The sequence below is a fragment of the Hemitrygon akajei genome, chromosome 22 (assembly GCF_048418815.1).
Source record: "Hemitrygon akajei chromosome 22, sHemAka1.3, whole genome shotgun sequence".
Taxonomy (NCBI): Eukaryota; Metazoa; Chordata; class Chondrichthyes; order Myliobatiformes; family Dasyatidae; genus Hemitrygon; species Hemitrygon akajei.
This window is the reverse complement of record NC_133145.1, coordinates 6,251,912-6,265,969: the sequence shown is the minus strand read 5'-3', so window position 1 is coordinate 6,265,969 and position 14,058 is coordinate 6,251,912. Positions and strand designations below refer to the sequence as shown.

At 41.8% G+C, this 14,058-nt stretch overlaps 1 protein-coding gene across 1 annotated transcript in view; it reads left to right on the top strand.

The window, feature by feature from the left end:
• LOC140714866 (transient receptor potential cation channel subfamily V member 6-like) overlaps positions 1–13,815 on the top strand; it is a 44,037-nt gene extending 30,222 nt beyond the window's left edge. Inside the window, exons 5-10 of the mRNA XM_073026548.1 lie at positions 142–240; positions 1,170–1,342; positions 2,456–2,605; positions 3,503–3,715; positions 10,542–10,628; positions 13,549–13,815. Coding sequence (XP_072882649.1) covers positions 142–240; positions 1,170–1,342; positions 2,456–2,605; positions 3,503–3,715; positions 10,542–10,628; positions 13,549–13,629 — 803 coding nt within the window. The 3' untranslated portion in view covers positions 13,630–13,815. The remainder of the gene's footprint in view (positions 1–141; positions 241–1,169; positions 1,343–2,455; positions 2,606–3,502; positions 3,716–10,541; positions 10,629–13,548) is intronic.
• The last annotated feature ends 243 nt before the right edge of the window (positions 13,816–14,058 follow it).

Genomic DNA, 14,058 nt, shown 5'->3' with positions numbered 1-14,058 from the left:
CTGCTTGACTTTTTGAGTTCCTCCAGCAGATAGTGTGTTTCTCCAGATTCCGGCATCTGTAGACCCCTGTGTCTCCAGCCCCAGATTTTGATTCAGATTACACTCCTTCAAATATCACTTCTGGCTGTGTTTGCTTTCCAGGGGAACATGTGTTGTCCTTCGCTGCCTGTGTTGGGAATGAAGAGCTAGTCCAAATCTTGATTGACAATGGAGCAGACATTACAGCACAAGATTCCTTGGGTAAGAACAAGAAGCAGTCCTTGGGATCAATTCACAGTTCTTACCAGGAATAATCACCAATTAGGAAAGCCACAGATGCCATATTTTTATTGAGATCATTCTAGACTCTCAAACCACTTCACTATAATTTTTTTGGGACATTAATTGGTAACTAGTAGTACCTAGAAAAATTCTTCTGTTGGTGTTGTGTGACATGAGTGTTGATCAGGAAGTATTGGGCTCCTTCACGTACCCCTGGGGTAGCAAATATACCTAGTGCTCAAGAATCAAATGTGAAGTTAAAGAGTGTTCCAGCATGGACATGGTTCATTCAGATCAACTGGTCAAGATACCCATATATGTAAGTTAGTTCCATTTACCAGGCTTGGCTACTTCCCTCTAAATTTTTTCCTATCTATATACCTGCCTAAATGTCTTTTAATATTCTTGTACCTGCCTTAACTACTTCCTCCAGCAGCTTGTTGCAAATACCCGCCACCAAAGAAATTGCCCCCTTTAAAATCTTTCCCCTCTCACCTTAAACCAATGCCTTCCAGTTTTTCATTCCCTTTCCCTGGGGGCTGGGGAAAAGGTCTGTGTGCATTGGTAAACTGAGATCTTTATATCTTTCAACACAAGACATGTGAATGTGTCTGCTGAGTTACTGCTGGCACCTTCCGATTGTTCTGTCAGTAGAAAATAGACAAGGGTAGGACTAGTGTAAAAATGGCTATTTGATGGTTGCTGTGGATTCAGTAGCCTCACAGGCCTATTTCCATACTGTATTTATGTGACAGCTGATGTAGAGATGGTTCTATAGAAGCCTAGCAACCAGTATTTGGTAGGAGTGATGACTAGAGGAGAGATACTGAGTTTAATTGGTAAGAATGAAAGGGTAATCTGTTCCCATTCATTTGAAATCCCTTAATCCTGATGCATTCTTTCGCCAGGTAACACTGTTCTACACAATCTGGTGCTGCAGCCAAGGAGCACCTTTGTCCCACAGATGTATGATTTAATTCTATCCTATGATGAGCCAGAGAGTGAGACTGCAGTTGATACCATTGTCAACAAAGATGGTCTCTCTCCCTTCAAACTCACTGCAGTTGAAGGAAATATTCAGGTCAGAAGCATTGGTTTCTATTTTAACTTCCACTATTATCTTACCAAGTTTTGACTGTATTGTTCCACTAATATCACCATCTCAGATTGCTCTCCCCGTGGCTAATATTCACAGATGAATAGTTTATCATCTGTGTGGGCAATACTTTCCTTACCCAAAATATCTTTATAGACATCTTCCAGGAAGGGGAAATCAGAAGGTAATGGACAGGACTCAGAAATCTACTGAGTTTTTTTGTATGTAACCATTGGATTTTATTGTGGTACATTGCTAAATCATAATGGAACAGAAAATGCTGAAAGCATTTCAGTTGGACAGAGAAGAGAAAGGTAACATTCTGTTCAAACACCCTATGCTGAACAAGGAAGGAGATGAAGCTTGTTAAGATGTAGGAGAGAGGCAGATGTATCTCTTAGGGTAACCAAAGGGATAAGTTGTAGTCAAAGACATCGGTTACAGATAGATGTGGCTTTGGAAGTGGGTTTTGGTTAAATCCTCATCAAAGGCAGGATGGGAAATAGGCATCAATAATTGTAAACAAGGGTGATAGAAAGCGATTGAAATCTCATCAGACAGCAGAATGCTATCAGATTAGACAAGAAAATATGCAGATGCTGGAAATCCAAGCAACGCACACAAGATGCCAATGGAATCCAGGCCAGGACCCTTCGTCAGGACTTTTCAGGTTAGACTCTTCTAAATTAGTAAATTGCTTCATTATTGTCACATGTACCAGGATACAGTTTTAAAAAAAAAATGTTTTGCATGCCATCCATACAGATCATTTCATCACATCAGTGCATTGAGGTAGTACAATGGAAAAGCAATAACAGAATGCAGAATGAAGTGCTCTGTAGGCAGATATTAAGGTGCACAGTTATGACAATGTAGATTGTGAGGTCAGAGGTTCATCTTATTGTTCTAGGAAACATTCAGTAGTTTTATATAAGTGGGACAGAAGCTGTCTTTAAGCCTAGTGGTCTTTGCCTTCTTGCTTTTGCTGCTTGTCAATCTTAGTTTCTTGTGAAATGGACATTTAGTGAACTCTATATTCCTGATTCCATCAAAGTCATCCCGTTCCTGTTCCATATCACCCTTGTTTTTCTTTGCTAGATGTTCCAGCACCTATTGAAGAGGAAGGAGAAAGATGCCCCAATGACCTATAGTCCCATCTGCAGCACGTACTATAACCTCTCTGAGATCGACTCCTGGGGCGATGATCACTCAGTGCTGCAGCTGGTGATCTCCAGTGAAAACAAGGAGGTAACTGTGGGAGTAGAACTGTTTGGGAAAAGGGAGACTGTATAGAACAAGTATAGAGCATTGATATCTTCTGATTTAAAAAAATCCATTATTCAATTCTTAATTCAGATAGAAAGTTTCATAAGGTCTGAGGACTTTCTATTGAGTATTTTCACAATTTTCCTCTTAATTAAGTTGCTTTTTCAGTCCATTGCTTTCAGCTCTTTTTTTTGGTAGTAGGCATTATTATCTTCTGTTTTCAACTGTATTTACAGTTTTGGGGGTTTGAATGTTCTGATTTATATTTTCTACATTTTGTTTTGGTTGGTCTGGAGTTTTTTTCTGTTGTGGGGCTTGGGGAGGACACTAACTTTACATGACTTCAATTTGGGTGCTTTCTCAATTATCTTATTTTGTATTATATTACTATTGTATGTTTATCTTGCACTGTACTAATTTTCTACTTTGTTTTGGGTTTTTTTTATTTGTAGTGTTGTAGAAAATGCATTAAAAATCAATATAAAAAGAGACTCAGGAGGTCAATCAGCACCTATACAGAAAATTTTGGGACTGAGATCTTAGTCAAAACTGGGAAAGTAGGATCAAAAAGGTACAAACATTTGTAAGTTACACAAAATATAATGGGAGGGATGGAGTGGAGAAAGAGTGGTAGGGTAAGACTGGGGAAATGGGGTAATGTTTTTATTTCCCCATGTTGTGAGCTGCTAATCACAAAGTGTTGGAACACAACCCTTTCTCCTTCCCTGTGCTGATGAAGGAACATTGACCTGAAATGTTAACTCTCCACAGATGCTGCCTGACCTGCTGAGTGTTTCTTCCACCCTCTGACTTTATTTCAGATCTCCAGCATTTGCAGATGTTTTAATGTTCATTGTTCCCTTGTGTCTCACTGCACAGGCACTGAAAATTTTACGCCTTTCCCCAATGAAAGAACTCATCCACCTGAAGTGGAATGACTATGCAATATATTATATACGGATCCTGGCTTTCCTCTATCTTATTTACATCGCCATCTTCACATTCTGCTGTGCTTATCGGCCACTGAAACCCAGGCCCAGCAATGCAACTAGTGAGAAAGACTCTGCATTATATGTCGAGAGAACCCTACAGGTGTGTATAATCTGTGTCCTCATCCAGGCACCAACCGGCTGTATTTCAGCACTGTCATTTTCTCTGACTATTTGCAGTCAGTGGCCATGAGTTGATGTTAGGATCAATAGCAGGGAATAATGTTGCAAAGATGGGGGGCACTTGGGTAAAGAGTGGTCAAGAAAAAACAATTGCGGCTGCTGGTGAAGCTCACAGATTTGTTATGCGTGTATGACATGTCCTCCAATCACTCCAATAAAGATTGTTCCAAAAATTGAATTCATTCAATCCTTTATTAGCAATTATCAAACACAGTCTAGATTAAACTTAAGTGTAACTAAGTGGTCAACGAAAGATATGACATCCATCGGTCCCCATCTCCAAACTGACGTGAACAAAGCACGACTACGTAACTTATTCACCTTGCTTTTACCACACCCTCACTCTTGTAACTAGCTAACATGATAAACATGCATTACAGAATACAATGCAGATAGAGAACAGATGCATGGCTCCTACAAGCTCCACAGTGGTAATATCAAGGGAGTTATTGTACTTTAGTTTACAGCATTTTATCTTACCACTAATTGTTATTGACAATCTCTATACTGCCAGACTCTCACAGCTACCTGGACTATTCCCCTTCCCACCCTGTCTCTTGCAAAAACGCTATCCCCTTCTCACAATTCCTTCGTCTCCAGCACATCTGCTCTCAGGATGAAGCTTTTCATTCCAGTACGAAGGAGATGTCTTCCTTTTTTAAACAAAGGGGCTTTCCTTCTTCCACCATCAACTCTGCTCTCAAACTCATCTCTCCCATTTCCCGCACATCTGCCCTCAACCCATCCGCCCACCACCCCACTCGGGATAGGGTTCCCCTTGTCCTCACCTACCATCCCACCAACCTCCAGGTCCAACGTATAATTCTCCGTAACTTCTGCCACTTTCAACGGGATCCCACTACCAAGCACATCTTTCCCTCCCCTACTCTTTCTGTTTTCCGCAGGGATCGCTCCCTACTCGACTCCCTTGTCCACTCGTCCCCCCCATCCCTTCCCACCAATCTCCCTCCTGGCAATTATCCTTGTAAGCAGAGCAAGTGCTACACCTGCCCTTACACTTCCTCCCTCACCACCATTCAGGGCCCCAGACAGTCCTTCCAGGTGAGGCGACACTTCACCTGTGAGTCGGCTGGTGTGGTATACTGCGTCCGGTGCTCCCGGTGTGGCCTTTTATATATTGGTGAGACCCGACGCAGACTGGGAGACCGTTTCGCTGAACACCAATGCTCGGTCCACCAGAGAAAGCAGGATCTCCCAGTGGCCACACATTTTAATTCCATGTCCCATTCCCATTCTGATATGTCTATCCATGGCCTCCTCTACTATCAAGATGAGGCCACACTCAGGTTGGAGGAACAACACCTTATATACCAGCTGGGTAGCCTCCAACCTGATGACATGAACATTGACTTCCCTAACTTCTGTTAATGCCCCTCCTCCACTTCTTACCCCATCCCTGACATATTTAGTTGTTTGTTTTTTTCCTCTCTCTCTGCCCATCACTCTGCCTGTTCTCCATCTCCCTCTGTGCTCCCCCTCCCCCTTTTTTTCTCCCAAGGCCTCCCGTCCCATGATCCTTTCCCTTCTCCAGCTCTGTATCACTTCCGCCAATCACCTTTCCAGCTCTTAGCTTCATCCCACCCCCTCCGGTCTTCTCCTATCATTTTGCATTTAGCCCTCCCCCCACTACTTTCAAATCTCTCAGTATCTCTCCTTTCAGTTAGTACTGACGAAGGGTCTCGGCCCGAAACGTCAACAGTGCTTCTCCTTATAGATGCTGCCTGGCCTGCTGCATTCCACCAGCATTTTGTGTGTGTTGTTTGAATTTCCAGCATCTGCAGATTTCCACGTGACTGCCAAATCTTTATGGCTATGAAGCATCACTGCACCTGTATTACCTTGAGACTGCAGAGTTTGACTCTATTGCTTCTGTTGTTTGGTTGCTATGAGTCTTGAATTGATTTCATTAGGATGGAGACTGTTGATGCAAAAAATAAAAACTGCTGAAGGAAGAGCAGCATCTGTCAGTTTGACATCAGTGGTGGGTAAATTAATGGAAAGTATTCTTAGAGATAGTATTTATAATTATCTGGATAGACAGGATCTGATTAGGAGTAGCCAGCATGGATTTGTGCGTGGAAGGTCAAGGTCATGTTTGACAAACCTTATTGAATTTTTTGAAGTAGTTACGAGGAATGTTGACGAGGGTAAGGCAGTGGATGTAGTCTATATGGACTTCAGCAAGGCCTTTGACAAAGTTCCACATGGAAGGTTAGTTAAGAAGGTTCAGTCATTAGGTATTAATGCTGGAGTAATAAAATGGATTCAACAGTGGCTAGATGGGAGATGCCAGAGAGTAGTGGTGGATAATTGTTTATCGGGATGGAGGCCGGTGACTAGCGGGGTGCCTCAGGGATCTGTTTTGGGCCCAATGTTGTTTGTAATATACATAAATGATCTGGATGATGGGGTGGTAAATTGGATTAGTAAGTATGCTGATGATACTAAGGTAGGAGGTGTTGTGGATAATGAGGTGGGTTTTCAAAGCTTGCAGGGAGATTTATGCCGGTTAGAAGAATGGGCTGAACGTTGGCAGATGGAGTTTAATGCTGAGAAGTGTGAGATTCTACATTTTGGCAGGAATAATCCAAATAGAACATACAGGGTAAATGGTAGGGCATTGAGGAATGCAGTGGAACAGAGAAATCTAGGAATAACAGTGCATAGTTCCCTGAAGGTGGAGTCTCATGTAGATAGGGTGGTGAAGAAGGCTTTTGGAACGCTGGCCTTTATAAATCAGAGCATTGAGTACAGAAGTTGGGATGTAATGTTAAAATTGTACAAGGCATTGGTAAGGCCAAATTTGGAATATTGTGTACAGTTCTGGTCACCGAATTATAGGAAAGATATCAATAAATTAGAGAGAGTGCAGAGACGATTTACTAGGATGTTACCTGGGTTTCAGCACTTAAGTTACAGAGAAAGGTTGAACAAGTTAGGTCTCTATTCATTGGAGCGTAGAAGGTTGAGGGGGGATTTGATCGAGGTATTTAAAATGTTGAGAGGGATAGATAGAGTTGACGTGAATAGGCTGTTTCCATTGAGAGTAGGGGAGATTCAAACGAGAGGACATGATTTGAGAGTTAGGGGGCAAAAGTTTAAGGGAAACACGAGGGGGTATTTCTTTACTCAGAGAGTGATAGCTGTGTGGATTGAGCTTCCTGTAGAAGTAGTAGAGGCCAGTTCAGTTGAGTCATTTAAGGTAAAATTGGATAGGTATATGGACAGGAAAGGAGTAGAGGGTTATGGGCTGAGTGCGGGTAGGTGGGACTAGGTGAGATTAAGAGTTCGGCACGGACTAGGAGGGCCGGAATGGCCTGTTTCCGTGCTGTGATTGTTATATGGTTATATGTAGATGCAAAGAGATAGTTAACATTTTGGGTCAAGACTCCCAGGTCTCCATGCTTGTGAGGGTCAGCAATAATGTCTTCAACTTTGCCTATGAAATTGGTTATGTAATGCAACCCATTTCATTCCAGATGTTGGGATGAAGTTATAGGTGGGGATTTAGATTTCTGGATCATTAGGACCTCTTTTGGGGCAGGTGTGACCTGTACAAAAAGGATGGGAGTCAATTGAATCCCAGAGGGACCAATATCCTGGCAGAGAAGTTTGCTAAGGCTATTGGGGATGGTTTAAACTAGGAGTGCTGGGGGTGGGGGGGGGGTGGGAACCAAACTGAAAAAACAGAGGAAGGGGCTGTCAGCTCACAAATAGAGAAAGCTTGGAGACAGCGCGAGTGGGAGAATAAACAGGTGATAGACAAGGGATGTGCTCAGACTGATGGTTTGAGATGAGTCTATATTAATGCAAGAAAGATCATAAACAAGGCGGATGAGCTTAGTGCGTGGATTAGTACTTGGAGCTATGATGTTATGGACATTACAGAGACTTGGATGACTCAAGGGTAGGAATGGTTACTTCAAGTGCCAGGCTTTAGATGTTTCAAAAAGGACAGGGAGGGAGGCAAAAAAGGTGGGGGCGTGGCACTGTTGATCAGACATAGTGTCATGTCTGCAGAAAAGGAGGAAGTCATGAAGGGATTGTCCACTGAGTCTCTGTGGGTGGAAGTTAGGAACAGGAAGGGGTCAATAACTCTACTGGGTATTTTTTTATAGTCTTCCTAATAGTAACAGGGACATCAAGGAGCAGATAGGGAGACAGATTCTGGAAAGGAGTAATAATAACAGGGTTGTCGTGGTGGGAGATTTTAATTTTCCAATTATTGATTGGCATCTTCCTAGAGCAAGGGGTTTAGATGGGGTGGAGTTTGTCAGGACTGTTCAAGAAGGTTTCTTGACACAATATATAGATAAGCCTTCTTTACCATAGCATTGGAGAGGGAAAGGCAAACTACGGAAGTGTTTAATTAGAGTAAGGGGAAATATGAAGCTATCAGGCAGGAACTTGGATGCAGAAATTGGGAACAGATGTTCTCAGGAAAATGTCTGCAGAAATGTGGCAAATGTTCAGGGGATATTTGCATGACGTTCTGCATAGGTACATTCCAATAAGCTGGGAAAGGGTAAAGGGTGGTAGGGTACTGGAACCATGGTGTATAAAGACTGTTGAACATTTAGTCAAGAAGAAAAGCAAAGCTTACAAAAGGTTCAAAATACTAGGTAATTTTAGAGATCTAGAAAATTATAAGGATAGCAGGAGCTTAAAAATGAAATTAGGAGAGCTGGAAGGGCCCATGAGAAGTTCTTAGCGAGCAAGATTAAAGATAAGCCCAATGAAGAGCAAAAGGATAAGACGTGAGACAATAGGATCAATTAAATGTGACAGAGGAAAAGAGTGCATGGAATCGGAGGAGATAGCGGAGATACTTAATGACTACTTTATTTCAGTGTTCACTATGGAAAAGGACCTTGGCAATTGTAGGGATGACTGACAGCAGACTGAAAAGCTTGAGCATGTAGATATTAACAAAGAGGAAGTGCTGGAGCTTTTGGAAAGCATCAAGTTGGATAAGTCACCAGAACCGGATGAGATGTACCCCAGGCTACTGTGGGAGGCGAGGGAGCAGATTGCTGAACCCCTGACAATGATCTTTGCATCATCAATGGGAATGGGAGAGGTTACAGAGGATTGGAGGGTTCCAAATGTTGTTCCTTTATTCAAGAAAGGGAGCGGAGCTAGCCCAGGAAATTATAGACTAGTGAGTCTTACTTCAGTGCCTGGTAAGTTGATGGAGAAGATCCTGAGAGGCAGAATTTATGAACATTTGGAGAGGTATAATATGATTAGGAATAGTCAGCATGGCTTTGTCAAAGGCAGGTCATGCCTTACGAGCCTGATTGAGGATGTGATTAAACACATTGATGAAGGTAGAGCAGTAGATGTAGTGTATATGGATTTCAGCAATGCATTTGATAAGGTACCCCATGCAAGGCCTATTGAGAAAGTAAGGAGGCATGGGATCTAAGGAGTCATTGCTTTGTGGATCCAGAACTGGCCTGCCCACAGAAAGCAAAGAGTGGTTGTAGATGGGTCATATTCTGCATAGAGGTCCGTGACCAGTGGTGTGCCTCAGGGATCTGTTCTGGAACCTCTTCTCTTCGTGATTTTTATAAATGACCTGGATGAGGAAGTGGAGGTTAGTAAATTTGAAGACAACGCAAAGGTTGGGGGTGTTGTGGATAGTTTGGAAGACTGTCAGAGGTCACAGCGGGACATTGATAGGACACACACTGGGCTGAGAAGTGGCAGATAGAGTTCAACTCAGATAAGTGTGAGGTGGTTCATTTTGGTCGGTCAGATATGACGACAGAATATAATATTAATGGTAAGACTCTTGGCAATGTGGAGGATCAGAAGAATCTTGGGGTCTGAGTCAAGAAGACACTCAAAGCTGCAGTTTGTCTCTATGGTTAAGAAGGCATACGGTGCATTGGCCTTTATCAACCATCGGATTGAGTTTAAGAGTGGTAATGTTACAGATTTATATGACCCTGGTCAGGCCCCACTTGGAGTACTGTGCTCAGTTCTGGTCGCCTCACTACAAGAAGGATGTGGAAGCCATAGAAAAGGTGCAGAGGAGATTTACAAGGATATTGCCTGGATTGGGGAGCATGCCTTATGAGAAGAGGTTGAGTGAACTTGGCTTTTTCTCCTTGGAGCGACGGAGGATGAGAGGTGACCTGATAGATGTGTACAAGATAATGAGAGGCATTGATCATGTGGATAGTCAGGCTTTTTCCCAGGGCTGAAATGGCTAGTACAAGAGGGCACATTTTTAAAGTGATTGGGAGTAGGTACAGAGGAGATGTCAGGGGAAATCTTTTTACTTAGAGAGTGGCGCGTGCGTGGAATGATCTGCTGGCGACGGTGGTGGAGGCGGATATGATAGGGTCTTTTAAGAGACTCCTGGGGAGGTACATGGAGCTTAGAAAAATAGAGGGCTATGGCCCTGATTAATTTCAAAAATAACTACATGTTTGGCATGGCATCATGGGCAAAAGGCCTGTATTGTGCTTTAGGTTTTCTATGTTTCCATGTTTCTATCATCGAGAGACAGTGGCTTTCAACAGCTGTAGGTAAAGGATTGCAAATAGTGCCTGTAAGTGCTTAATGTTCATAGTCTTTGTTCTTCTTCATCTCAGCTCATGAATTTACCATTAATATTTCAATAAAAAGAATTAGTATTTCAACAAAATAAATTCACAGTAAAGTAAAACGCTGATTAGTAAAGCAATTTTTAATACTTTTGACTATTTTGGCAGGAAAGTTACCAGACTAATGAGGACTACTTGCGACTGCTGGGCGAGATTATCAGTGTGTTTGGAGCAATTGTCATCCTGCTGCTGGAAGTAAGGGATGCCTCATATTCACCATCTCCAGCTCACTGAGACAACATCATTGCTGCTTGTGAGCTAGTTTCTCGGAAGCAATCAGCCAGAGCTTCATTGCAAAGTAGCAGTACCACTCCCCATTATTTACATGTTGATGGCTCTCCAACCCCAGCCAGGCAAAACTGAAGATAGATGTCCAAAGTTATGTAGCAGTCGTGGCTCTTAGCTATTTCACAGAATTTCACAGAAGTAGAGCCTCGTTGTTGTGTCCACTTCAGCACAGCAGTAGTGTGGTCACTGTTCGTGTACAGAGATGTTAAACCATAATGACCCGAAGAAAAGTTTCTTCTCCATCCTATTACATATCTCTTTATTAAATTATAATTCTTAAATACAACCAATCAATATATACAAAAAAATCATTTGCATTGATTCCTTCAAATTTAATTGAGATTTTAAAATCATTAGTCTGGATTGATACAAAGGCAAATGCCATGTATCACTTCACATTACAAAAATCTGACCTCCTCCCAATCCTATCTCATATTTGGTATTCAGTGATATCACCTCCTGGGCAATCTTTGTGGCAAATTGAATTTTATTGTTCTGGGAGGGGCCATTGATCTGGGGTAGATAGTTATTTTAGATCAGCTGTGTGCAGGAAGGGACTCTTGTATGAAGACACCTCTTTATCAAAGTCAAAGTTCAAAGTACATTTATTATCTCAGGTATCCAACCCTGAGATTCGTCTTCCCACTGACAGCCATGAAACAAAGAAAGGCTATGGATGCATTCAAAGAAAACATCCAACACCCAAAGCACAAATCGTGCAAACAACAAAAAATGAGAAAATAACACACAAAATATTAAACATCAAAGCACAGAGTCTAAAACAGTCCAGAAATGTTCAGTTTAGTTCAATTCAATTTTGCACTGTCATTTGTAGGCGGCAGAGCCAGTCCATCCTGATCAAAATCACACAAAGTAGTAATAAAAAAGGAGTAACCAGAAATCTGAAACACTTAAAACACAAACTGCAGTTTCTAAACTTGAAACTTGCACGAATATCAACCTCTATCACTTTTCACCACCACCAAATGTTTTTGTTCCCAGATTCTGATCCCCTTTTTTAAGGTGTAACCATTCCCCCAATTCCCAATCACAGCTCAATTCAACCATCATTAACTGCTAAACCTCTCTGCTAGGTCTGCCCATTCTTTCCACAACCTCAAACCCTCACTGCACCAAAAGAAACAACATCACTCATGGCTTGCCAGTAGCTAACTCTGCTTTCTGAGTCAGAGGTTAAGGCTTAGGGACCCAATGCATCATCTGTCATGGAGTCAGAGGTTATGAGAAAGCAATTGAATGAGGAATTGAATGTGCTGCTGGTATGTTGAACTTGCCTCCAGAATTTGGTTCCACTGAATGGATAGAATTAAATCCCAGCAGCAGCACATACAATACACAACTTTAACAGTGCAAGCAACAAGGGTTAAATTTCATTTTTCTGGGCTTCCAGGTGGATGTGACAGAACCCCTGGTATTGGGTCAGTTGTTGGGCATGTTCAAGGCAGAGATTAATGGTTGTTTCTGTGGAAATCAGAGCCTAAATAAATCAGACAAGAAAGAGAGTTTGAGTTAGTTGTATTGATGTGCTATCATTCAATGGTGGAAGACAATGCCCACTCCATTCCTATGGCCCACTATGCTGTTTTTAAAGTTCATATGATTCTTGCATGAACTGGTGATAAATTGTTCATTTTTGATATAAAGTGTTTGTTTGCTATGATTTCTGGGTTTTAGCTTCTCAGATTTGATTCTATTAAGAGGGGTTTCTCCCTCCATCTTGCTTGCTGCTCCCAAGGGAAGGTCCCTCCGTTCACATGGTCTCTCTGTCCCTCAATGCTGTTTGAGGATGGTAGCAAAGTTCTGGGTGGGTCTGCAGTTTGTGGATTGGACTGTAGGTCGATTGGACTTTTAGATTTTGTGTCTTTATATTCTGTGTTGTCGCTTGTTCTTTCTTATTGCCATTTGTGTGATTTGGTTTTCTTTTGTGCATGGTAGAGTGCTGATGTTTTTCTTTGAATGGGTTCCATGGTTTTCTTTGTTCCATGGCTGAATCTCAGAGTTGTATACTGCATACGTACTCTGTTAATAAATGGACTTCAAACTTCGAACTTTCCTTTGGCTCCATCTGTCAAGGTTAGTGCCACTCCTGACACTTCAGTTTCTTGGCTGACACTCTAGTGCACCATTCAATCTTCTGAATTTAGTTCAGACTCCTGAGGCTGCAGACCACAGCTACAACAACAACCATTGATGTAGTGTCTTCATGATGAGGGAAAAGCCAGAGGGTTCCCAGATGTTCAGTGAAGGCTGGCACTTCACCATTCAGTGTGTTGCTGACATTGGAACATGCACACCACTCCCTACAAAAGTTCAGCTCTCTTCAATCCTTTGGGCTATAATCAACCGTATGTAGTAAAATTTACATCTGAGGGTTAATGAAAGAGATATTCTCTTTTATTAAGTATGAGTATATCAGACAAGACTTACCTTTGCATCGAGGTTCCATTAAAGATTATCCATTTTCCAATATTAATACCTTCGTGTAAGACTTCAGCCTGCAATTAAAGTAAGGAAAGATAAAATTTAAGTTTTAAGCAGTAGCTTTATTCTTAAGAAATGCAGATGAGCAACAGGCCCTGCTCTTCCCCTGCCCCACTATGTTGGGCATACGCAGTAGTAGTGCCAGACATACAGTCATCTGAAAGATGATGAAGCACTGTGCATCAGGCCCTTCTTTCCTTGCCCCCTCTCCGAGTCCCATTCCTGCCCCACTGGGATTTGATTTGTGTTGCTATTCGAAATATGTATTTTTTTCATTTTAGTATTTCTTGCTTCATTTGATAAATTGATTGTCCATTCTTAATAGGTTCATGATGTATTGAGATACGGACCAAAGAAATACTTTGGTAGAACTGCGCTGGGTGGGCCATTTCATGTCATCAAGTAAGTTTGAAAGGTTCTACCTACTTGCAGATTCCTCTTGCATTGCTGGAACTCCCAGTGAATGGCAGGGACTTGGAGAACTGTCTGTGTGTTTGTTTGTCTCTTGTACTACATGCAAGATGGCACTGGAGATGGTGACTTGTTGTAAGAGGCTCCCTGCAGATTCACTCATTCCTGCTATTATAATCATTTAATTGTTTTAAATATAAATTCTGTATCTCATTATTATTATTATTTTACCTTTGTTGTACCTCGTTGCAATGTGTAACGATTTGATCTGCAGGACAAGATTTTCACTGTATCTTGGTACATGTAACAACAATAAATAAATTCTAATACAGTGTGGTTGGATAGGACATGTCTTTGTATATGTGGGTGACACTTGAATATTAACATTTACCCACAGAGGGCAAGATCAAGTTAATGAATATAT